The 27,491-nt window shown below is 35.3% G+C and overlaps 1 protein-coding gene across 1 annotated transcript in view; it reads left to right on the top strand.

Annotated features, from left to right (window-relative positions):
• ADCY5 (Adenylate cyclase type 5) overlaps positions 1 to 27,491 on the top strand; it is a 94,907-nt gene that overhangs the window by 16,540 nt on the left and 50,876 nt on the right. Inside the window, exons 5-11 of the mRNA XM_051217910.1 lie at positions 2,367 to 2,482; positions 5,122 to 5,403; positions 7,991 to 8,152; positions 8,698 to 8,869; positions 16,306 to 17,069; positions 22,039 to 22,845; positions 25,478 to 25,565. Of these exons, the coding sequence (XP_051064345.1) occupies positions 2,367 to 2,482; positions 5,122 to 5,403; positions 7,991 to 8,152; positions 8,698 to 8,869; positions 16,306 to 17,069; positions 22,039 to 22,845; positions 25,478 to 25,565 (2,391 nt within the window). The remainder of the gene's footprint in view (positions 1 to 2,366; positions 2,483 to 5,121; positions 5,404 to 7,990; positions 8,153 to 8,697; positions 8,870 to 16,305; positions 17,070 to 22,038; positions 22,846 to 25,477; positions 25,566 to 27,491) is intronic.

A 27,491-nucleotide genomic window follows, 5' to 3' on the forward strand; every position in this document is an offset into this window, starting at 1 on the left:
AATTATGGTTTATTGTTTCATCTATAAATTAGAACTTGATATATATTTCAAGGATAAATTAGTGAAAGTCGAAAGGTCAGTAATAAACTATTTATTGAAGCTGTTTTGCACAATGATCTAATCACTCAATCCTACATGTTTGAAACGTGTTTGATGCGTAGTCGTATTTTAACAGTTATATATAAGTACAGTATATTCTATAAGCTATATGACTATGTAGAGCTGAAGGTCTCATATGAGACTGGAGGTTTGCCATTGGTATTGTGGATGGTTCAGCATTGCTTTGGCAAGTTTTACTGACTGTTCATGCACAAAATTACTTTGCTGGTTAACCGATTTCATTCATACTGGTGGTTGCTTTTCAATGTTCTCAAGGGCCATTATCATTGGGACATTGTAAGGCATGTCGCCATTGCTAACATAAATGAGTTTGACTGTCGTGTAAGCGGAATAGGTTAGCTTTGGCCTGTTCGTGCTGTGCATAATTGATTCACGCGATCATTGATCGGAATAACTGTACATGTGATGTGAATGTGTATATGAATGGTGCGAATGGTCCACCAGGGTGCTTGGTACCTGTGTGGTTGCGCCACGGGATTGAGCTTTACTATTCAGATTGTAGCGTTAAAGCCTATACAGTGTCTGGTTCTCCTGTGAAGCGGGATTGAGCTGTACCGTTCGGGTTATAAAATTGAAGCCTGGGTGGTGTCTGGCTTTCCTGTTAAACGGGATTGATCTGTACTGTTTGGGTTGTCACGTGAAGGTCTGGATGGTGTCTGGTTCTCCTGAAGACCAATGTATAATTACCCTGGCCCACAAGGGTATATTATATAACTATATTCTACATTTATGCAGTTCAGTAGTTTACTTATTTAAAGCTAGAATTCATCATGACACGATGTAAGTTGTAGAGCTTCTGACTAAGAAGCAGCAATCTGTGTGGTATGGGGGTGTAAGAATTAACTGTTTCATCTTAGTTTGGTCGGGTTCTCACTGATTCTGTGCGTCCATAACTCGCTCGCATTGCATCTCAACTAAAGCCACCAGCAAAAATAAGAAGACTGCTAAAAAAAACTGATTACGCATTTCGTTCTGTCACTTATGTGGTGGTGTCCATACTAACAATATGTAAAATAACGATGTCATATCTTGATTTACTCAGTTGTTGTCTTATGGTAACAATAGCTTATCAGATAAACTAGTGTTAATTATTATCCTTACATTACAAGTAATGAAATGGTTTGTCTAGTCAATAATCTTTTTCACTAAATTAATTACGCCTGCCTAAAAGTAAGACAAATTGTAAATTAATGTAATTAGCAATCAAATGTTGGAAAACCATTACCTGTTCATTTTTCGCGAGTCAGGGTCATTCGATGAATACTGAAGCGTCACTATTGTATTAAGGACCATAGATTTCTAAATATTGTATCACTTACTGGTCACATAAGAAAAGGTGTATATTTTTTTAATCACTAACTCATAATAATAAAGTTACGCGTTAATTTATGAAATTTTTAAAATAGATTGCTTTAAAGATAATAAGCAGTAATTGTCAGTGTCATACAATACTTAAATTCATTTCTCCAAATAATTAAATAGCATTTTGGCATTATAACTGATGTCAGTTCGTGATGAAAACCCTTACTTTAATTCCTATCCACAAATTCTAACTTTAAATTGTTATTCTAATTTCTCGTACTAAATATTAACCTTCTTTTGAACCCTAGTAAGTCGGAGAGTCGTCTCAAGTTCACTTTAATTTCACTCAAAGGTCGTCCATGAATTATAGTCTAAGCAAGATTTTCATTTGCCTATCAATGCGAGGAGGATACTGTGTGTAAAAGTTAACAGTGTACTATGTTATGATTGTGAAAAACATGAACTTCTCTGATTGAAGGTATTAATTGTTAGTATTTAGCTCTAAATATCTTCGAAGTGTTAATTGTTGTGGATGGTACAATTATTAAATGAGTAATGTTAAACTCAGGTACTAAATACTAAGTAGATTTAGTAAATTGCGTGATAGTCCTATATACCTCAATCCTGCATTACTTATTATACTACATTTCCATTGTCAGTGGTTGAAAATTTGGATGGATTTTTCTAATTCTTGCATTTGTTTAATGTTCATAATCTTATCAACCAACGTACAATCTTTGTCTCAAGGTGTCATTTTTAGTTTTTAGTAATCAGTAGTTGGGCTATAATGGTTACATTTTTTTAAATGAACATTTACTTATGAACCAGGTGGTTATCTAATCTTTTCAATATACCCATCGAATTTATTTTTGTTTCAAATTTCAACATTTCTTTAACATTTTCTTACAGTAAATTATTAATCTTTTCAATGTATTTTTTAATAGCATCGACTGAGTAAGTGTTTGGTTCCAGCTCCGTTAGCTGATGACTTAGTAAATGATTTTATCAATGGACATTTAAGTTGGAGTTCACCACTTGTAATCTATTTACGTAATGTGACGTGAGTTCATTACTATTATTATCGTCATGATTTTCTTTCTTTTCACATCATGTTTTTCTTGGTTTTTAGTCTGGACTCGTCGTTAAGGCAAATATAAAATATTGAGGCAACTGATACCCCTTGTGGAATTCTAACCTAGTTTTATCTATTTCGGTTTACATATTTGGTTAGTGATTACGTCATTAGCCTTTACATAAACAATAGGGCTCTCAGATTAGTGTACATATACATGTATTAGGAGGTTAGTCACCTCCCGAAGCGCCTAATGATGATGTCTAAGACTATGAAGCTGGGTGAAACAAGTTTGAATCACATAAGGATTATCAATCCCTTCGAAACCTCAAGTAGATCTTGATAACTATTGTCAACTAGCATAAAACCTAAGTCTACTGACTACCTTCGACAGCCAAGCATCTCAGTGCAGTGCAGACAATGTTAAGTAGATTAGACTAATAGTCACATTACTATTTGATCTATAGGATGCGATTAGCATCAATGGTTTAATCGTCGATGACCACCAGTTAGATTAATAAATATTACTTATGGGATTCTTCATTTTTATCCAAGCTATATTGTATTCATAATTTGAATTGAATTTGAATCGATGTGTAAATGTAGATAGGATCTAACAAAAAGACTTTTTTTACAGGTTTTATATTAGTATAAAGATGATAAGAATGTTTACAGTCAATTAATCATATTTCTATCATACAATCATCATATGAAAAATTAATGAGACCGCAATGAATATTATGTGAGAGGTTAACCGGAGTCAAAAAGAAAATGAATATATATTTAACGCATTCAATGAAGCGAAAAAGCTTTATAGAAGTTGAAACACTTGACTTCCAACCATTTGATTTAAGTGGTTTCAGCTTTTTTATCATCTAATTCAGTTCTAACTAGTTGAATTACAACACATATAGTCATTCATTCTCAAGAAGTGTATTTCAAAATCATGTATATAAATTTGTACTTGACAAATGAGCTATATATTTTTGTGTGGTGTATTAATGTATAACTATCATTTTAATTATTCACATTTCTTATGAGTGACAAAAGTGTACTATACTGATGACCTTTAGTGATTTATCAGCCAACCAGGTACCAGTGTTTAGTTATAAAATAATTTACAATAATAAGTAACAAAACAACACTGGAATAATTGTTTTGAAATGAATAATTAACACTTACACTATCGATTTATTCTTTAGGGTAAAGGAAAATGGTTAAGTTTATATTATTCAGAGTTGGATTAGCGTTATGAGTTAGGGTTATCATCGTAGTAGAGCATTTTCATCATCAACTGATATCAACCATAACCGAATGAAGCTTTGTCACTATTTTGTTTATAAACTTAAGAAATTCATTGTTGGAATTGAGAGTTGAGAGTTAAAGTGGGAAGATACTATATAGATACACTGAACACCTTTGACTTTGCATTGAATCACATTTCATACTCTGACCCATAATATGTACCACGAGAAGGTATTTCTTTTCATTTAACTTAAGTATCATCGTATATTCACTGTTTGGTTCCATAATAAACATTTTTATCAATTCCAATCATTTCAACACTCAAATATTGTTACCAGTGGAGTTCAACAAGGTCTGTTGTGAGATAGGAACTCACTAAAGACAATGGTGTACGGTGGCGCAACTTCGTGGATTGGTTGAAGTTAGACATTAACACCGTTGGATGCCGGCTCAGTGGTCTGGTTGGTTAAGCGCCTGGCGCAAGACCTATAGGTCCTGGGTTCGAATCTCGCGGGGTGTGGGACCGTGGATGCGCACTGCTGCGGAGCCCCATACTAGGACGAAACGACCGTCCAGTGCTTCAAGGTTTTCCATGGTAGTCTAGCTGCAATTGACTCATGATTTCAACCAGCGAAATTTCTAAAATCTCCACAAAACCCATTCTGATAATCAAATATTGATAATGTTCACTTAGTTCATAATAAATGCACTTTCGATTTCTCACAAAATCCATTTTAAACTGTTCATCCATATTTGTACATATGTTACAAATGAGGTATATATGTATTCATATTGTGGAAAAATTAAATTTATTCTTATCTATGTAACGATAAGAATTGTGCTAAAAATTGGATAACACACTAATCGGAATAACTGTATTTCTTATTCAGTAAGTTAGTCATCGTCAACGTTATAACCTGACGCAACCATACATCGATCCAACTAGCTGAATCTCAAACCAATTCAGTATGGTACAGAAACAAAGAGGGCGAGAAAGGGAGAGGAAATTAGCAAGAAGAAGGAGACAAAGGAAAGGAAATAGCATTAGTTTACAATGATAAAATACAATTTAAATAGAACAAATGTGACTAAATAATTGAAATTTATAAAAAATGAATTAATGCAAATATTCTACTAGAATTAACTTCTCACAATTTAACAAACATCTCTAATCATTTATTATAACTAATGCTTGATCCCGAAACCAGGAGGTCTGCCTGTATCTATTAACATAGTTCAGACCGTAACATATTGGTCTCCTGAATTGATCATGTCTGTCATCGCTAATTAACTATTGTTCAAATTTGTTTCTTTTAATCTTCAAATAAGAAAAATTGTTATTGCCTTCTGTCTGTTTTTCTTTTCAAATTTTCCTGTTATAGTTTTCTCAGTGCTGAATTGGTTGGTCTATCCAATTTAAGTTCCAATTTAGCATCGACATTGAAACCGAACACAAATATCAATCATGAATTGATCTGTCAACAATTCATTTCGTTTATCAATGATATCTACACATGTTTTGATTATCTAGCTCAAAATGAATCATGTTATCGTGTACGTTTAAATGCTAATGAATATCTATGCATTGCTGGTTATCCAGAAACTCGTGTGGATCATGCTAGATCATGTATTGATTTAGGATTGAATATGTTGAAAATTATTGGGTAAGTATACACTATTTTATATATCTTTTTAGTATGGGCCGTGGAGATTCCACTGAAATCATGGACCGATCATTGAAAACCTGGAATCATTGGAGAGCTTTTTCGTCTTAGTGTGAAACTCCTCAGCAACGGGAAACCACGATCCTTCACCCTAGATATATATTAATGTATACATATTGATAGTCATTGAGTTAGGGTTTACTTGTGTAATGATGATTTTCATAGGTTATATAATGAACATTATGAAGTAAGATTGTTGTGATAAATCCTTTTTGATATTGGAACTGAATTATAAATAAATGCATACTTAAATGAGGTTTTCGAAATGAAGTTGATACATTGTACTGTTATCATAATTGTATGACTATATTCCTTTGGCGTTTAGGGAAAGATACTTTGTCTGCTAGATCAAATTTCTCTTATTTGCACATACATTCTGGTATTTGATTAGAGCAATGAGAAGTAGGCTTTTTTGAGTGAACTTATCCTTACTTTGGATGTTTTTTGCGAAGTTGATAGTCTTATATGAATTACCTACCTACAACTGATTTACAACTCAATCGTTCACTAGGAAAAGTTTTTTTTGAATTCTGAAAGCTTTTAAGTGGAATTCAATCATGGTTAGCGTTGGAATCCAAGAGACGTGTTTCATCCCTCTTTGGACTTGTCGCTTGAATGTACCTGGATCCCAGAGTTGATGTTCACTTCGGGACTCGAACTCAGTACTCTCTGCCTCAAAAGCTATCGTGTTATGCACTTAATGTGTTCAGTTAGGTACTGGCTTATGCAATGTGGTGATTTTTAATCCATTTATATCAGTCGTCTGCATCTTCCCACTGATGTTTAGGTTTGCAATCGATCAGTCACCACTCAACCCTGCCTAAAATGCTTGTGACTTAATGGCGATGTCGAGGGCATCCTCACAGGACGCATATATGCTAAAACAGACTGGTCAATTGTAGTCCTAAACATCAATGGAAAGATTCAAACGATTACTACAAACAAACTAGAAATTTGTTCTAGATAATCATTTCACCCTGTATGGAAAATTTGTTTACTGTTTATCTGATATTAAATTACAATAGATCCACAACAGTAACTCAGAATTAAATTCACTTTAAATAACCTCGATTAATAAATTTTAACTCAGCAAAGTTCATTTACCGCGTAGTTAACTCGAAATTCTAAAATATCTAATATGGTGCTGGATAATCTGTACTTAAGTTGTTTTAAAGTAAACCAAAATAAAACTATTCATTAGTTATGAATTGTTGACTACAAACCTAGCGGTGCATTTGGTTTATCATTCACTGTGAAACCCAAAGGTCCCTAGGTTCGACCTCTGACGAGCTCACGAGCACGGACTACTGAGAAACCATACACTAAAATGAAACAACTGTCTAATGCTCCTTGGTTTCTACCGGTATTCAAAAAGAGATTAATCTATAGTTAATACCCTCCACATTTTCGATATTTATCCAATTTCTTTTGTCTGTGTTAAGACTATATAAATTAACCTAATCTGTTATTGTTCGATTCCTTTGTAAAATAACAAGTAGAACAAGTTCCACTCAAAGTATTAAAATCCATTACCAGGATAAATTACTGTTATATTTTCTGTAAGAACTACAATCATTCTTACTAATAGTTTTCATTTATTATTTTTGTTTACAGATTTTCATATTCATACTTTCTTATATGCGTGTATGATGTAAAATAGTTTTATGATCGTATTTTATAACTAAAGTAGTTTAGTTGAATATATGAACAGTCATTCGTGGTTATATTTATTAATCATTATTACTATTATGCTGGGTTTTATTTTAATAGTGTGTTATTTACAGTATAACGTTTGTATGAGTGTAAGAAAAGAGAACAATATATTAAGGAATAATTTGAATGACCTTAGAAATAGGACAAATTTGTACATTGTAAACAGCGAAGTATCCGGAGTCATATATATATATATATATATATATATATCAGGGCACCTGATGAAACTGGTCGTAATCATCGAAAGTTTATTTTATTCTAGAATAATTGAACTGAATCATTATAAACATTTCGAATGCAAAAAAATGCAATCAAGGACAAAAACAATCAGTGTCGGTTGTGATTCTTAAAATAAATGGATTAGTTATGCAGTATGATTATAAACGAAGTGATTTCGAGTGTTATTACAGTTCATCGCTTCCTGTTGCCTACGCTCTGGAAGTATACTTTTCGAAGTACCTAATAAGTAAACTAAGCTGGAAGGGCTCTGAATAATCGGGACAGCTTCTTGAAGCTGGTTGGGTATGGTTTTTTTGTAATTTAGATGAGTTAGTCCTGTACTTTTAAGGTGTTATCTCTAGCGTCCGAAACCTGAGAAGTAAGATAATGTGCGTTATGTTTAGTGCCAACCTTTTCTAACCCCCCTCATCTATAGGAAGATAACATCTCTCCAGATGCTGGTCGTTTTCATACTGTTGTTTAATCGGTAGTGTGAGGTAGACATTTTTTAAATTTAGGATACTAAATTTACAAAATTCTGTTTTTGTCTGCCTATTTCTGAATATTTTTTTCGATCCATTACTCTTCTCTGTAGAGAGATTAGTGAACGTTCTCATGTTCAATTGGAATTACGTGTTAGTGTACATACTGGTACAGCTTATGCCATTGTACTTGGTCGTAGTCGATTAGGCTTTGATTTAATCGGTGATGATGTCACATATGTGAGTCGGTTGAAATATGCTGCTTATCGTCCATGGTAAGTTAATAATAGTTCACCTGTTTTTAACATTCAGGATTATATTTAACCAGTCTCTTCTAGTGTATGCACATCTTTCGTGGATTGTATCGACAGTGTTTGTATTTATTAGTTGTAAATAAAGTTAATGTGATTAATGCTATAATACAGGACGCATGACTCGTCATATACTGTTAATTGTATATGTTAACATTTTTTAGTATCATTAAGCCACTAGGCCATTGTATAATATCTCACTGTAAAACAGTGATTGAAAACGGGATGTGACACACTGTTTTTACCATTATTACTTTCCAATAATTGTCTACACATAACAGTTTCATCAATTAATCATTGTTTTGGAGTCAAAAATGAACATACGTTCTGAAATGACTAATTTGTATGCGATAAATTGTTCTGAATATATTTTATGCACAGCTAACTAGTGTTTGTCTCAGTGCTCCTTTCACCCATCTTTAAGCGGTTATCTGTTCGTTAATATCAAGTCAGTTTGATTAATGGTAATTTTCTGTTTTCACACATAACTTTGATTCTTTTTTTATTAGTCGAGTGCTTACATCACGATCGACTTTCAATCAATTACCGGAAGGTTTTCGTGGTGAAGCAGGTCCAATTTTCGGTTACCCAAATCCAGTAATTATACCAACAAATGAATGTATCAAGTCCAACCATCATAATCAAACAACTATGGAAACGTATTTTGTCCAACCTCGGACTGTAAGTTTTAAGAAACTATTTAGTTAAATGTTTTCTGGATAAATGTAAAACAAATTCTCTCCATTGGTCTCTCTCTGTTTATGCTTAGTGTATTCATCTTGAATTGTGGTATATTTCTTAAACAAAACAGATGTTAAGCAGTGGATCACCTAACTTCTATTTACTTTCAGGTTCCCACCTATTAAAGTCTTGTTAGTCAGTTACTATCACGAGGTATCACACACAAAAGTATTACTTAGCAATTACTGTATTAATTTGTACTTGTTCACTGAAGCAAATTGAATCAAATCAAATTGTACGCAAATCTATGTCATTATTAGTCAAGGTTTAATTGATCCAATTGTTAACATTCAGGAATGAGTTTTAATCATTAGTTGTTAACATATGTGCATCTTGTCCCAATTATCTCAATTTAGTTATTATGTTACAAGTCTTATAGAATAGTTGGATCTTGGCTAACAGTAGAATCTGAGACATCAACACTAGTGTTGGTACATCCAGCTGACTTGTTCTAAGTAGGATGAAACGCGTGTCCCGAATTTCACTGTTAGTCACATTCCATTTTTTGCATATTGTGCTAAACTGACGTTTAAGTAAAGTTAAAATTTCCATCAATAATATTTGTCATACTTCTTCGTACACAGTTAGGTTAAGCACATATCATTACTGTTGATTACAATCTCGACAATTCTCATCAATTTATCACTAGTTAGGACATAAAAGTCCTACTTGTATAGTACGGATTTTCCAGTGAGTTTTTCTATTATTGAAATAATGATTATTCAGAAGAATTGAGTTCATAATCAAGATTGCTTTCACATCAGTTAGATCATCAAAACAGTTGAATTTCGGATTTTTGTATTTATTTCCTTAGAAATGCTTTTGTTCGCGGTAAATATTCACCTAAGCCAACTTGATATCATTGACATTGATTCTATTTATATATGAGGAAACCAGTTATACTGTAGCTGGTCTTTCAAACCAAATTAAAGCTACACTTGGGTTCGAGCCCATAGTATATTGATTGCAATCCGAGTGCTTTAATCACTAATTCATTGTTCCACACATTAGTGACTTGCTTCATAATAGGTTTGTTAAGCTTCCAATAGGAAGTAATGACTAGTGGGGTCTTAAACAAAACCATAGCTTACTGTTATCAGTTATTCGAATTCCTATTATATATTGCAACTTGACTGAAATTCAAAATGTGAATCGCTGCATTCTGATATAGTGTTTTAGAAACGAAATTCTTGTAAACGTATAATATACAGATAACTTTGGGAAACTTATCACCCAATCGGAAAACTGCCTAGTTAGTTATGAAACAATTTGCAACTTGAATTAGTGAAATAACAGTGGAATGACATTTGATCGTTGTAATTAACCCTCATAAGTCAAATTATCCCTTGTAGTTGAGAAAAACGGGCAATTTTACATATGTACATATATATTTGGAGTCGTGCTGGTGTTGTGATTTAGGGTTATCACTCTATAGTTTTTTTCACCAGCTGACATCAGCTATATTACAAAAAGTTAGGGTTAGATAATAATAGTTTAACTGGAGTTTTGAGTTATTTTTTCAGATTAGGGTCAGGTGTTTCAACAGGAACTGGCATCAACTATAATGCAATGTCTTGCCACCTTTCTGTTTACATACTTGAAGAACTTGGAGTTGAGATTTAAAGTGAGAGAAAGAAAGCGAGGAAATTATCTAGCTTCAGCAAACACCTTTGATTATGCATTGAATCACATCAAGTAATTTAATACAAAATCCACCATAGGAGCAGGTGTGTTTTTGTTATGACTTTAAGTTGAGGTCGAGTTTTTACCCTGTGCTAATTGTTGTGTCCTTGACTGGAAAATTAGAAAGCAGCGTACTTATCGACCGATCCAATGACACGTAAACACGTACGGACGGCCTAGAGTCTCGATTGGTCCCACTTCCCTGTCTAGCCCAGTTAGTTGAGTCCGGAACACAAGTCACAGCCTCGGAGATATGAATCATTATATTTCAAACATACTTTGTTTATATACCAATCAAGCACACCACATCGTACCATAAAATAGAAAACAACATTTTGTACAATATTCGACAAGTGAACAGATATCGACCAATAGGAAATGTCCATTTAAAGTCCAAGGACACCATTGGACTTAACATGATAATTGTTGGTCTATTCCTCCGCATCCACAACAGTTTTGTAAATTAGCTTTAACACCTAAAATTCATATTTTGGTTACATAATAGATATTTTATTGATTTCATGCATTTTAAGGAACAAATATTTCCAATTTTCATTTGGTTATTAATAGGCATACACGTTACTTATCACTACACAAAATACATGAGGCGTCATTTTTTTTAACTAGTCAACCCACAGTTGTCAGTACGTTATATTTTTACCGAAATTTCTTGTCACGTGAGAAATATTAGTTCCATTATGTTAGTATGTACGCCTTAATAATTTTTGACGACCAACACTAAGACTTAGATTGAAGGTTTTCTACGCCATTATTTATTACCCATCCTCTGATAAACACACAACTCTTTGTTCTCTGTTACATTTAATATCGATTTTTGAGTTTTATTGAGAGAAAAAACCCATAACTCACTATTTTTGAATAAATGAACATAGTTCTACGTCATATCAAATTTGATTTACAAGTATAAACATGTTTCTTGTAATATGTATGACTACTGTATTATCGACGACAACAAGGAGAGGTCAGTGTTTTTAGTTTTTAGTGTTAGCATCCATTAAACCAACTACAAATTCCTGTGAGTTTGTATACAAAACAATTTTATGAAAGGCAATTTTCATTCTCGTGTACTTTTTTGTATCATGTTTAGAATTACTCGTCTGTTGAAAGTGATTTCCAGTATGATCATTTATATTTATCATAATTTTCTACTGTTTTGTTGATTTGTTTAATGTAACTGTTGATTGTATGGATATACATGTATTTATTAGAAACTGGAATGCGCTTGCTAATTTTGAGCTTCACTACTAGCCGTCTGTTAAACATACACAGATGATTTACATATTTAAACAAATGATGTGTTTGTTATTCCCTTATGTTCATTTTATGATGTTTCTATCTTTTAAATATTTGACATAAGATTATTAGCTAAGTTGTTGTTGGGGATATGTCCGACTTTCAACCATCAAGTTGTATGTTTGAACTTCATCCCCACGTGTTTTCTGTAGTTCTTACACTTAGAGTGTGACTTGAAATTAAATACACGAATCTATACTTGTTAACGTTGTGCAATACTGAGTTAAAATTATTACTCGAGATCCGTACCAATTGATTGAGAATATAATTTTCATAACAAATGTTCCATCATTGTCTATTACAAAATCTGTTCGAATTTACCTGGAATGACTCTTAATTAACAATTAGTGACCTTTTGTTATGTTAGTAAAATGAGTTATGCTCTTGTTGGAATGAAAATCTAATTCCTCTCTTAAGTTGCTACTTCCAGTTATTACCCCTCGTGGAGAATAGGTCGCTGACCAACAATCTACTACCTCCTCCGTCCTGGCTTCTCTTTTCCAGTTGTTCCCAAGTGCTACTCGTCCTTTTGATGTCGCGACCCAATGCTTTCTTTTGTCTTGCTTTTATACTTTTACCTTAAGGACTTCAACTTATGTGATTCGGTTTTTTCCACTAGTAATTGGAGCCTACATAGCTTCAAATTTCCGGATCTAACCTTAGTGACTGTACTTTTGCATTTTAATACAAAATATATTCTTTTTTTATCTTGAATTAGTTTTGTGTCAACTCGGTCTAATCAAGTACACACAAATTTACATACTCAAATTTGAAGCACATTTAGTTTATAAAGTCCTGAAGTTAATTCAAACATATCCTTTTGTCTACTCTGTTCTTCCAACCAAAACTCATCTAACCGGGACTTCTAATCTTAAACCTGTTTTGCGTTTTGATGCAATAAACTATTCATATATATCAAATGCATTTTGTTTGGCCGAACATTGGCCTTAAGAAAATCATTGAATGTTACCTGCAAAGTATACGCTCATTACACTTTTTAAAGTATAGCTTTACAGCCCCGTGACTGCTTCTCAAGACATGTACAGAGATTGCCAGAGATAAAGTGTCAATGAAATACTCTACATTGTTCCCGTAGAGCTACATAAATTTAGAACGCGACCCATCTTCTTTATAGAAAGTAACAACCTTTTGACAGTTTTAAATCATCAGGAATTAATATGTCCCTTGACTAGTATTTACATTTGGGTTGTATAAAAATTACAGCGAGTAATAGTAATATACATGTAGACTTGTAGAACACAACCATGTGCTTGGCTTGTAACGAATCTCGTAATAGGCACGTTTATCCATTATTCTTAATAAGAACTAACTGTATGACATTCTATGTATTCTTTTCTCTCATTTATGGAATAAACTGGTATAAGTCTGTATATTTTAAAATCAGTTTCAATTACTTAAATACATTTGTTCTTTATTAAACATCTAATCTTTGAACACGTTGTATTATTCTATAAATTTCATCGGCTTTTTTCTTTGTCTCCCACTACTGACAACATCATTATTGTTGTTTTCAATTCTTTTGTTTATTTTCTTGATAGTTTTATTTAGAATTGTACTGATTTAAAATGTGAGAATTTGAATAAATTCACTAATTATACCAGCTTTAACATTGTTTATGTCTATTTGTTTTTACAAAAATTTCAACGAAATATAGAACATTATACTCAGTTTTAAACCATGTATTGTGTTTGACAGGTATTCATACTAATCGGCTACTGAAACTGATCTAGAGAATTAAACCTGATCAACTTACTGCGTATATAGCCTATCTCCAGTTATAATACTCACACAGCTAACTATCTTAACGAAAGTAGATGGATTTAGAGTTAAAAAGTCCTTGAAAGTTGAGTGTTTTAACGATTAAGCTATCTGATTTAGGGTTACTGAGAGTTTTAACCTGGATCCCATCTTCCCAACACTACATATAGCAGTACTTAGTGGTCTAGAGGTTAAGCGTTCGCGCGCGAAACCGATTGGTCCTGTGTTTGAATCTCGCGAGGCGGGATCTTGGATGCGCACTACTGAGGAGTCCCGCAATAGGACGAAACGGCCGTCCAGTGCTTCCAGGTTTTCCATGGTGGTCTAGCTTCGATTTACTCATGATCTCAACTATTGAAATTACTATATCCATAAAAATTCCTTCTGATAATAATAAGATTCTTTACTTTTCAACTTTTTAAATGAATTCTTTTATCTTACCGATCGGTAATTTTCTTATTTTTCCTGTTGCTTGGTAAATTTTATTCTACTCATTATATTCCATACAGGTTAATGAATTATAACGGTCCAATTACTCTGTATTCATATTGATTGCTTTTCATGTTCAGGGATGTATTTTTCTGTACAACAACTATCGTTCACTTGGATCACGTTCCAATTATTTGTGTTTTATGATGAATTAAATTCTAACGATTGTGGTAAACGCATTTCAATCTTGAATTCTTTATATCTCATTTGCATACAGTCTAACCTCTATGTATTTACTACTGTGTGTATATATATGTACGTATATGGGTTTTTATGGTTAAGTGCTCACTGCAACACCTACACATACTGTGTTTAACCTTTGACAAGGTTTTTTATGCACATTGTTAAGGAGTGACACACTAAATTGAAACAACTGTTCAGTGTTCCATGGTCTTCAATCATATCCCAACTGAAACCGATCTATATTGAATATCGCTTACATTCAGTCCCGTTTATTTCTATTCTACTTTTTAGCTGTTTGCTTAACTTTTTTTCAGGTGATGACTAACAGGGATTTTTTAAAATTATTTGTCTCTAAGTAATAATATAGATAAACAATTTTAACGACTGATTTATTGCATCTCAAATGTATTCATCATGTGTATTGTCTTTGTCAACTTGAAATATTGATTGTTTTTTGTTCCTAATCGATTTTTATATCTATTCATTTTTACAAAAAACGGGAGAGGTAGACGTTTATGTTGTAAAAGTTTATTTCCATTCACGTGTTCCTGTTAGAAATAATCTAGGTGAGGATAAATTCTACTCTCGTTCGTAATTTCGACCTTGCATCTAGCAACCAACCAAAACTAAGAGAGAATTATTATTTACACTATCATAATTCATGATGGAGGGCATGTTTTGCTCTCTGTCGTTGATGGAAGTAAAATTACAATATAGCAAAATTCATACCTCCAATTAATACTATGATTGAAACTATTCCAAAATATCTGCAATTGTGTGACCAACTAAGCGAAAACATAACCGTAATCAGTGACTACGGTACACTTAGATGACTTGACAACGTAGAGTTTATCCTCAATCGTGATTAATTTAATTCATTCACTTGTTGTTAGAAAGTCAATTTATAATAGATACTATGAAGTAATATAATACTTTGATAGGTCATTAAATTCCATAGTAGATCATAATAGTCGCCTTTATTTTAATTTCGAAATAAGCATGTAATCTTGATCATTTTATTTGGATTAGGTGGATGTTAAAGGTGCTTAATCTGCTTACTTAGTGATGATCTAGTTATTTTTATTTTGTAAGTTTTGAATTTGTACTTCTTTGTGGCAACTCTTTCAACGGGTTCTATCCTTCATTTTTATTGATTAGTTCATAGTTTTCTTTAGTGTGCTGAAGATTCATTCTATTTTGAATGTCATTGGACGTACATTGTTTGCTCAAATTAATATTCTGTGATCTCTCCTAATTGGATCTTCTCTTTGGGAAATTTATCTGTTGGTGTGGCTGAAGCCGGTAGTAAAAGGAAAATTCTGGTACTGAGGTACTGTGTGGCCAAAGCTATGAACTATTGCAGCTACACATCGATTTCATAATTGTTGTTAATACTCACCAATAAAGAAATATGTATGAAATGAATGCTGTCTTTCAATGGAGCTCATTGGTTAATCGGTGACTATAATCAATTTGTGTGTAGATTTTTATGGGTTGTAAAGAGATGTTTCCACTGGCGATTGATATTTATTCTGTCGAAATTTAAAGTCAGGCAACACTTGTCAGTATACACAGGCTCGTATCCAGTATGGCTGGATCTTAAAAGAAGCACATAATTATTAGATCATAAATTTTAATCTAATAGTCATATGACAATTCATTAATAAGAAAAATTAATAATGTACTTGCAAAGTACAGCTTTATGTATTCGGTTTTTAGCTACATAGTGTGGTAAAAGCCGTTTGAGTATTCATGGATGTCTGAACTGAACTGTTGGAGATAAGGTGCGAATCTGCCATCAGTCGATTCAGAATTAAACGCTTTTACCACTAAACCATCATTCATTGTTACTATATATTTAATTCGAAACACCGGAAGTAAACTATTTTTACATTCTTATTCAGTTTGTTTTTAAAAAATAATTTTAGGAATCTACCACTATTGTTGATACCTTGAATCAAATTGATTTAAATGGTTTACAGTCGTCATTGTCGTCATCAACTGCTGATTGGTCTGCATTGACAAATCTTGACATGAATTCAGCAAGTGCGGTAATCACTCGATTGGCATCAGTAGCTTCTATTCTATGCCGGCATATAATGAATAAGAATAATTCATTATTAGACGGTAATGATAATAGCAATAGTAACACTAGAATTCATGATAGTCGAAATAATACATTACCTGAATTGCCGTTGGGTTTTTTATTTCATTCTACACTTGATCATCATCATCACCGGTACCAACAAGAACGACAGAGCTTACATCATAAACATCATCACGATGAAGATGAAGAATCGAAAGCGATCAAAGTGAATTTATTACGTATATTATCTAATAAAGAATTTGATTTATTGGATTATTCTGATTATAAGCATTATGAACCGATTGTTACCGCTACTACAACAACTAACATGACCACGATCAATGATCGATATAATTCTCATCCATTAGAATTCAGCTCCTATCACCGTCATCATCATCACCATCAACATCATGGCGATGGTCATCCACCGTTAAACGGTGAACCGTCTTCAACTTCAGAATTACTTGCAATGATTGCTGTTAATTTAGCTGAATCACTTGATCGTGATCATTCTAATTATGGTGTTGAAGATGATAATGACATTGCAGATTGTTCGAATAAATTTGTACCATGTCAAAAAAGAGCTGGGAAATTGAGAAAGAACTGGTAATTCATATTTTGAACGTGTTGATTCTCTTCTGTATCTTATTCCTTTTATGGTTGTATGTGTAATAGTCGACTTGTATATATAGTTAATCTTTGGAGCTCGGTAGCTTAGGGGTTAGGAGGTTCAAGTTTGTGTCCCACCTCACTTTCAGTGGTTTACTCAACTGGGTAATAATTTACTAATCCATATACGTAAAGTGCGGTTCAAAGCCATGCTCGCAAACCTATATATGGTAGATGTGATCATGATCATCACTTTAAAGAATTTCAAAATCTTGAGTGTATTTATGTCTAGTATATACCTATTAACGTGACTCGGTTCAGTTGTCAGTGACCTCATGGATTGATGCCATGTTTTGGTTTGACCCCCCTAGCTTTCTTACAGCCTAATCCTACACCAGACGACATCGTCCGTCAAGGTAGCCAATTTTGACATGTGTCACAACCTCCTTAGTTGATGAAGACACGTCGTCAAGAAAAAAAGTGAACAAGTTGTGGAGTAGGAAAGAGGAAATAGAATTGAATTTATTATTAGGGAAAAGTTTAGCATTTGAATTATTATTCAAATTGAGATAAATGAAATTAGAGTATACACATCAAACTGAAGATTTAGTTTGATACTATAAAAGTAATGTATGAATTGTGAATTCATATGAGATCTCTTTATTTTTGTTTACCTAATCACCCGATGATCGATATAATGAATCAACTATTAACAAATTAAATCACAGTTTCTTAGTTCGAACTCAGTCCTGTCTACTTTTGTGTACAACTAAACAAGTATACTAACCTCAATCCAATAGTCCAACCAACTCACTATATCAATTCGAATCCGTATTTTAGATGTAGTAAGATTTGTAATACTCAATGGTTTTCCGTTAAAGTCGACTCTGTTGACTGAACTTCACGTCTATGCATACTCGTTATCGAGGGATATTTCATGTTTCTATAAACGAATTTCTGATTGTTAAGATGAAATAAGGAACGTCGATCAGTCGATTATATACAGTCGTACGATGTAGTCGAGTGACAGTTTCTCGTGTGACTACATTATCGGCGTAAGCCCCCGAACGGTCTGAAATTGAAGATAAGACCACTAGGTAGAAGAATAAGTTTTTTTTAAATCTAACAAGATGGCATTTATTTATTATTTATTTGGACACATGAATATTGGCACAAGAGAGCGCCAATACATATGCGCCACACAGAACAATGAAAATTCGAAGAGGAATACAAAGAAAGAAAAAAAAGCTAAGGAGCACAAAAAAAAGAGAGAACAATAACGAAGAGATTGGTGTAAGGTAATGTGCTAGTAATCAGGGAACGCAAAGGTACAATCAGAAGAAATCTTTCAGTTAAGGAAGACACAACCACTTTTTTATGAAGAAAGTAAAAGAAGGTTACAGCAGGATCGCCACTGACTTCTATTCTGAGCCATATCTGATAACGTCTCTAGCCACTGTGTAGCACCATCTCTCAGACCCCAACCAGGGAGTCGTGAAGGACCGACACAAGCCAGTCCTTCGCAGCTTTCTTTCATGCCACGACACCATGTCATGCACTGACCACCTCTCCGCTCTCTCCAACCAGTCCCAGAGTCGGCAAATAATGCGCGACGTGGAATTCTCTGGGACGAGATTCGGAGAACATGTCCAAGCCACCGAAGTCGGTGTTTCAAGATGGTGACACCAATTGAATTATCATCTCTGTGCCCGAACACATGATGCCGAACCTCTGCATTACTGACATGGTGTTGCCACTGAATGTCAGCAATCCTTCGGAGACAGCGATGATCGAACACAGAGAGTCGTCTAACGTCCTCAACTCGGAGAGGCCAAGTTTCACAAGCATAGAGCGAAACTGCTCTCACCGACACGTTGTAGATCCGACCTTTTACAGCCAGACTAACATCACGAAGGCGCCAAAGATGGCCCAGATTGGCATAAGCCGCTCTGGCTTTCACTATACGTGCATTGATCTCATCACTCACACCCCCACCAGCACTTATGCAGCTACCTAGATACACGAACTTCTCGACTACGTCTATCTGTTCACCATCCAGGGTGAGTACAGGATTGGAATCCTACCAGTCTTGTAGAAGTACTTTGCACTTCGAAGGTGCAAAGCACATACCATACCTACGGACACTGATTGCCAACTGATTAAGTGCGGATTGCATGCCTTGGGCATTATCGCACAGTAAGACAATATCGTCCGCATACTCAAGGTCGAGAAGTCTTTCTCCAGGCAACAGATCCACACCACCATTACTTACATTCATCAGAGCTGTTTCCAGAATGTCATCGATGGCAAAGTTGAAGAGGAATGGTGAGATTGGGCAACCCTGCCTAACCCCACTACTCGAATGGAACAATGGAGAGAGGTGGTTGTATGCCCTCACTCTGCCTGAGGTGTTTGTATATAGGGCTTTTAGGATGTTAATAAACTTCTCAGACACACCCTTCTTCAATAGACAATCTTAGAGAACAGTCCTATCCAACGAATCGAAGGCAGCCCTGATGTCAAGAAACACTACGATTGTTGGCCTTTGATAAGTATGGCGATGTTCTAACATTTGGCGGAGGGTGAAGATATGATCAATACATCCTCGACCAGAACGAAACCCAGCCTGCTCCTCGCGAGTCAATCTTTCTCGGGTTTTGAACAACCTACGAAGTATGACGGAAGCCAATAGCTCGGACGCAATCGGAAGTAGACTTATCCCCCAATAGTTGTTACAGGAACGACGTGAACCGTTTTTAAAGATAGGGACAACTATCGATTCATTCCATGACGTTGGTACACTCTCTAGTTCCCAAACCTTGGTAAACAACGTCGTCAATTCCTTAGTCAAAAAGTCACCACCATCTTTAAAAAGAGCCGGAGGTAAGTCATCTGGGCCAGGTGATTTGTAACGCTTCAAGAGTTGGAGTTCCTTGCGGACTTCCTCCTCGTTTGGTGGATCAGTCGTCACCGGCCATGGAGGGCAGGACAGTCTGACCGATGTTGTCGGAGCAGCGGGCCAGTTGAACTGCCCTTCGAAAAATTCTGCCCATCGTCCAAGACGTCGATGGATGTTGGTGATTGGCATCCCATCATCCTCGCAGATTGTTTCACTCACACCAGACTTCTTGCTGCCAGTGGCTCGGATGAGCTGGAAGAGCTTCCGGTAGTTACCAGATGCAGCTGCTGCTTCCAGCTCATTAGCACGCATCGACCACCAGGCTTCTCGGTCCTTACGCAAGCTTTGCCCAATTTCATTACGTAACATCCTTCGTTTATGGTCAAACTCACGGTCACCCGGAGTAGACCGACGGGCTTCAATGAGTTGTAAGGAACCTGCAGAAACCCAGTGCTTAAAAGCGGGACGTTTCGCAAACTCACAACTGACTGTTCCCGCCATTTTCATGGCGTCATGCAATTGCAACCAATGCTCATCTATACTTTTCGGTGGAGTGGTAGCTAGCCTAGAGGCTAGCTCGGTTCGATACTTATTTGCAACAGAAGTTGCAACCAGCTTGCTAATATCAATCCGTTGGTGGCGGTCACTTTGTTGTCCACTGAAAAGTAAGGCAAGATTGGCGCAGACCAAGGCATGGTCAGAGTCCAGATAGGTACGCCAAAAGTAGCGACAGTCTTTTACACAACCACGCCAGCGGTAGCTGATCGCGATGTGATCAATCTGAGTCCAGGCTTGAGATGCAGAGGGAGGGCGCCAGGTGGCACATCGGCGATGACTGTGCCAAAAGTTAGTGCTAGCCAGAAACAGGTTGTGGTCTGTGCATAGTTGCAGTAGACGGTCCCCGTTATCTGTCCTGCGACCAACGAGTCCCCATCGGCCACCTAAACGACTCTCTTCTGTGCCTAGATGCCCGACCTGAGCATTCAAGTCTCCGGCTAGTACTACAATATCTGTCGAACGCACTTTCTGGAGAAGAACAGATAACTGGTGGTAAAACTCATCCTTGATTGCATCCGGGCTGCAATCTGTCAGGGCATAGGCGGAGATGACGAAAAGACATCGTTTCTCACGCCGATTTCTTCTCACTTTGATGGAACTTTCTAATCTAACAGCACATAACCGACTGTTAATGGGGATCCAATCGACTAGTGCTGCCTCAGCTCTAGCGCTTAGTGCGACACCAACGCCAGCAAGACCAGACGAAGATGCCACAGGGTCCCCGGATAAGCGCACGTAAAACAAGCTTTTTGAAGTGACAGATGTAGAGCGAATTTGTAGTACTTCACCAGAGTCTTGAATACGGGTCTCGGATAGACAGCAGACATCGATATTAAGACTTTCCAAAGACATAGCCAGCCCTATCTGTTGACCAACCTGCATAAGTGTGCGAACGTTGAAGGCAGCCAGTTTGAATGGTGCACATGGTTTCAGAAAAACTGCTTCAGTACTCATATTCGATGGTAACATACAATTTTCGACCGGACAGTGACTCGAGAACGTTTAGATACAGTCGGATTTCCACCAAAGACGAGCCGCTGTATAAGTATAAAAGAGGGTGAATAATGTGGATAATAATAATAATAATAATAACAATAATAATAATGACAATAATAGTAATAATAATAGTATTAATAATGACAATAATAGTAATGATAATTATTTGAATCGATTGATTGTTTTTCGGAGCGAGAAAAGTAGTTTCCATAGACATAGAGTTCAACGTTTGTGAAATTGAAGATAAGACCACTAGGTAGAAGAATAAGTTTTTTTAAAATCTAACAAGATGGCATACTGGCACAGCAAATTATTAACGCAAAATAATCAGGACAAATTGTCATACGTGACTGGAAGAAATGAGTTTGTTGGTCATTCATTTTCCGATATATGAAAGCCTGATTATTAGGCCTTATTCTTGGGCGTCGTATTAGTAATTTACTGCTCTTTTGTCCAATAATTGTCCACTTTTTCTCTTCACGAAATCTTTTGATAACCCTTTTTTATTTGTAGTCCTTCCATAGTCATGGACCCACCAACAAATACAGATGTGAATGGTGGTGATTTAAATTTAGCCGTCGGTATAACCAATTCAATGGGTACTAGTTTTGCAACGACTACAGCAACAACAGCACCATTACACCCATATTCCTCTGTTGAAGCAAATGATCCAGTTGTCGGTGATACATATAATAAGAATTCGGATTATCATGAGTTGAGTTTATTGCATAATTTAAAACCGATGATCAATAAATCGTCTTTATTAAACACTACACCATTAAATGAAAATCAACCATGTTGGTTAACGTTGAAACAATCAAAGCATCATCAGTCATCGTTGTCATCTAGTAACAGTAATCATAGCTTTTCTAGTACGCCACTAACCACTGTTAAAAAATATAATCTTATTATGGATTGCTTCAAGCGTAATCTTCATAAAGTATCATATACAAGTTTATTTTTACACAATACTAATATTAATACTACTATATCAAATCATGTAACAAATTCAATGATGAATGATACTAACAACATAGAAGGTAATAAACTGTACGACCCTAATAATATGGATAATAACGAAGAACGCAAATTTTGTCGGGACAATAATAATAATTTGACTGGTTTATTGAATTTATTCTGTTTTAATTGTACAAAGCAACGTTATCAACTAGAAAATGGAAAATCTGTAAATGATAAATTCAATGTGACTGATTTAATGAAGAATCAATCATCATTTGTTGATATATTATACTTTTCTACTATCATATATATCCCGTTTCTAATTTTGTTTGGCTTTATACACTTATTGGTTATGCCGAGGTAAGTGTGATTCTCTGTCTTTTAGTGATTGATTTGAAAATATTTTTGTGTATATTGGTTTCTTATCAGAAGGGGTTTGTGGAGATTCTAGAAATTTTCACAGATTGAAATCATGAGTCAGTTGAAGCTAGACCACCACTGAAAACCTGGAAGCACTGGACGGCCGTTTCGTTCTAGTATGGGACTCCTCAGCAGTGCTCATCCACGACCCCGCACCCCGCGAGATTCGAACCCAGGACCTACGGGCTTCGCGCGCGAGCATTTAACCATTAGACCACTGAGCCGGCATCCAACGGTGTTAATGTCTAACTTCAACCAATCCACGAAGTTGCGCCACCATATACCATTGTCTTCAGTGAGCTGATATCTCACAACAGACCTGGTTGAACTCCACTGGTAACGGCTTCCCACTAGAACTCCAGGATTATCTCTTGAAGTCAGTCACTATATTGGTTTCATCTTGAAGTGATGTCAGTTGAGAAACTATTGAAAATAATGAATGATACAGATTGTTAATCACTTGTGGAACATTACTTCCTTGAAGCTTTGTGATACATTATTGTGAAAAGTGCTAAATAACATACAATTTAGGTGCAGAGCTTCCTACAGGTAGGTTTTGACCACCTTAAATCATATAAATTGTACTGCGGTTTAGAGTTACTCTAACTAATTGCTACGTTACTAGTTCATTGTTAGAATATGGTCAGTACTGAGAACTTAACAAATACAATATATGGTTGCCATTTGGTAATTATTGTGTGTGAAACTACGGTTCACTTCATAGTTATTTTGCTCGAGTCTGATTTTTCTCATTAATACTCTATTTCGTATGCAGTTGTATGTGTTCACCGCTACAAAATTTGAAACTAGTATTGTTTACTGCTTTCTATTTTCATTGAACCGCCGATAATTGTCTTCAAAAGTTGTTATAAATATGAATAGTCTTCATCCATTCAGTAGTGGATATTGTTTTGTGTAAAATGTACTAATTATGATCCCACGAATTAGCAAATGTAAGTTTCGTTGAAATCATGAACCGATCTAATTTAGACCACCATTTAAATTCAGGAAACTCTATAAGACCGTTTCGTCCTAGTATGCGACTCCTCAACAGTGTGCACCCACGATCCCGTACTCCGGAATTGAACCCAAGATCCTCAGTCTTAGGAGCACCATTTCTGATATGAGGCAGTTATCAACTGAAGAAATGTGGAAGATAGTCGTGCAATATTTTTAACTGATTGAAATTACAATTGTACACCACTGGATGCCGGCTCAGTGGTCTAGAGGTTAAGCGTCCGCGCGCAAGACCGAAGATCCTAAGTTCGAGTTTCACGTGCCAAATCAGGGATGCGCACTTCTATGAAGCACCATACCAGGACGAGACGACCGTCCAGAGCTTCCAAGTTTCCAATGCTCATCTAGCATTGATCGATGCATGACTTAAATGAAATTCAACAATCCCCACAACCCCATATTAAAAATACTATATGTTTGTGTTGTATGTGTCAGGGTTTAACTAATGTTAGTCTAAAAAGCACCAAAAAACGCTTTAAACTGATATATTGTTTATAAAAAATAATCCTTTAATAATTAGGGTTTAAAAGCATTGATATTACTTCTGTGATACCAAATTTTATAGAATAAGTGTTACTATCCCTCGTTTGGTAAAGAGTAGTCTGCATATTTTCAGTTTACTAAATCAGCCTCATTTATTGATATATTCAGGGTATTCATTATAGCTGTAAGAATAGTTTCCACATATATACTAATTGATGGTCGAATATATAACATGTTAGTGACACTCAATTTTTAATTGGTGACTTATTATCCCCTTAAAGTTATGCAAAATAACATGTTACATATTAAAAACACATTCTTTACTAGACGTTAGATCGAAAATTAGCTCATTCACCAGGTACTTGATTACGAGCCACAGTCTCAATGCTAGAGTGAATGATACTATTCGGTTACTTAAACTGATTTAGGTTGAATGATTATTCAAATCTGGGACTTAGTGGCTGTACGTCGAACGCCTTAATGACTATTCTACCGCCCCAGATTAGTGCTTATACATATATGAAGTGCTCGTATTCATTGTTTAGGCTCTGCACTAAAGCTTTCTCCTTTTTTATTCTATGAAAACATCCCAATCACTTCCGTGTTGCAAACTCCGGTGCAACAGACAAATGACCGCGAGAATGTTTGAGTACTTTTCTAAAAATATACTTTAACTTTCACCATCTGATGTGTGTCACATTTTTCAGGAGTTATGGTGGTGCCAAAAATTGGCAACATTAAAATACTTCTAAATTTCCTTAAGAATTAATGAACACGGTAGAGTACTGAGACTGTCATTTCGTAAAGTAAATAGGGATAAAAGTGAAATAAACATATTCAGTGCGGGAATTAGTAAATTCTATTTTATATAAGCGTATCTGTACAAAATGAATATTAATTGTCAATTAAGATGAGAAACGGCCTATTGTTTCTTACGTCATCACTCTTAGTACCTTTTCTTTTTTTTGAATTTAAACATCAATCGGAAACACTTAAAAAACTGTATTCCTATTATTTCACAAGTATCACATCTTTTGGATCATAAATTTCTTTATTTTAATTCAACTTCCAGGTCCCTTTTACTATTTGTTGCTTCTTCGATTGCTACAGCTTATATAACCTTACAGTTAGCGATACTAGGAGCTTGTAAACGGTTTCCGGTAAGTTGAACTTTTGATATTTTATTTCAATGAATACACACTGGTTTTTTGATTGCGTATCCCTTTAATCTGATTCTTTATCCTACATTTGTCCATGATTTCTCTGATTAGTCTATAGATTGGATCGATTTTCTTCTGTTTATTGATTGCTAATTGACCAGTGTCAAGGTTCCGTAAATTCTCTAATGCATGTATGTAGTATTCCCCCTATCCAAGATTTCAATATTTTTCCAGTCGAAAGTGTGTCCACAGTTGTCCACACGCATTGATATAAGCGAAGTTCTATCATAGGCATTTGATGGCTATTTGATGTCCATGCAGGCTAAGATGAAGGGAGCATCCACTTTCAAATCTCGAGAAACACTACATATCATTAGTTATTTTTAGGCGATTTGAATAATTCACTGGTGCCTGGAGTTTGCGCTGATGATCCTGTTCAGAAGAACAATGAAAGCTCGGTAAATAAACGATCCAGTTCGATGAATAAACTACCAAATTCATCCACCTGAGCTTCATATCTCAACAATCTCAGGACGTCTCATTATCAGAACTACTATGTACGGCTCCATTCGTACAATGTGAACGTCATTCAGTATGGGTAACGATCATCCAATACTTTTAGTAACTGGTTTTTAGTGGAACTCCCCACTGCGATCAATATTTAACGAACATTTTTTTACACCTTGATTATATGAACTTTGTTGTATTGCAGCGCTACTTCATTCGCTCACATCTATTCCTGTTGGTCACTGTGACATGTAAACACTGTAAAAACTGTATATTTCCATATAACTGTCTTTACTTGAGGTATAAACGATCTCCATTGTTAGGATAGTCGGAAAAATATACCAATAATTATTGTGTTAAGTCTACGGTGGCCTTGGACCTTAAATGTACATTTCTTATTGGTCGATGTTTACTTCACTTGTTAAATATTGTACAAATGTTGTTTCCTATTTTATGGTACGATGTGGTTTGTTTGCTTGGTATGTAAATAGAATATGTTTGAAATACAATGATTCATAACTCAGAGGCTGTGATTTGTGTTCTTGACTCAACTGGCTAGGACAGACAGCGAAGCGGGGCCAGTCAGGGCACTAGGTCGTCCTTACGTGTTTACGTGTCACTGTCACAGAAGCGATCGATAGATACGCTGCTTAGCATAACCTGCAGTCACCCGTTACAACATCCATTTTATGGTTTTTTTACTAGTGCTTTTTCCGTCGTTGAATTGTTGTTTATTGTTGGTTGCCGATTTACTTGATCCTTTTATATCAGTTTTTCCATTAGCTCCATATAGCATTCGCCTTTATACTGAACTTCCAGTGGATTATAACGAAAATAGTTTATAATCAGATAATGAACTCTAATTTATAAAGTAATCTAGTTTAACTCGTATATATCCACGAGACGATAGCAACCAATGGTTAGAGACCTTGAATGACGTGACTCAAAGTCGTTTGCGATGGTGCAGGTGCATCCACTCTTTGTGTCCCCCCAAATTCTAGTCTTCTGAATTCTTCATGTCCCTTTGTTTCTCTTTCCAAATTTATTCCACTGGATTATACTCATTGAATAACATCTTCAAACCCTAGTCTTTCCGATTACTGCTTATACTTTTACTACCTTTACCGCTACGAAATTTGAATAGGCAATTGTATTTGTGTGCTAATGTGGTATGGCAACTCGAACTGATGTACGTATGTACGAAGTTCTACGTTGTTGATGACTGACTGACTGACAGAAATATGCAAAATTAAGCTAGGAAGTATACTCTGGGTTTTTTAAAATACATTTTTGGTAGATTGTGTAATAATGTTATATTAGTCATCCGGTTGGTTTCTTTTCATCTTGTTTGGTCAATGGAATATTCTTTAACATTTTCCTTCATTATAAGACATTAATTAATTGATCTTCGATCAGTTC

The sequence above is a fragment of the Schistosoma haematobium genome, chromosome 7 (assembly GCF_000699445.3).
Source record: "Schistosoma haematobium chromosome 7, whole genome shotgun sequence".
NCBI classification, from domain to species: Eukaryota; Metazoa; Platyhelminthes; class Trematoda; order Strigeidida; family Schistosomatidae; genus Schistosoma; species Schistosoma haematobium.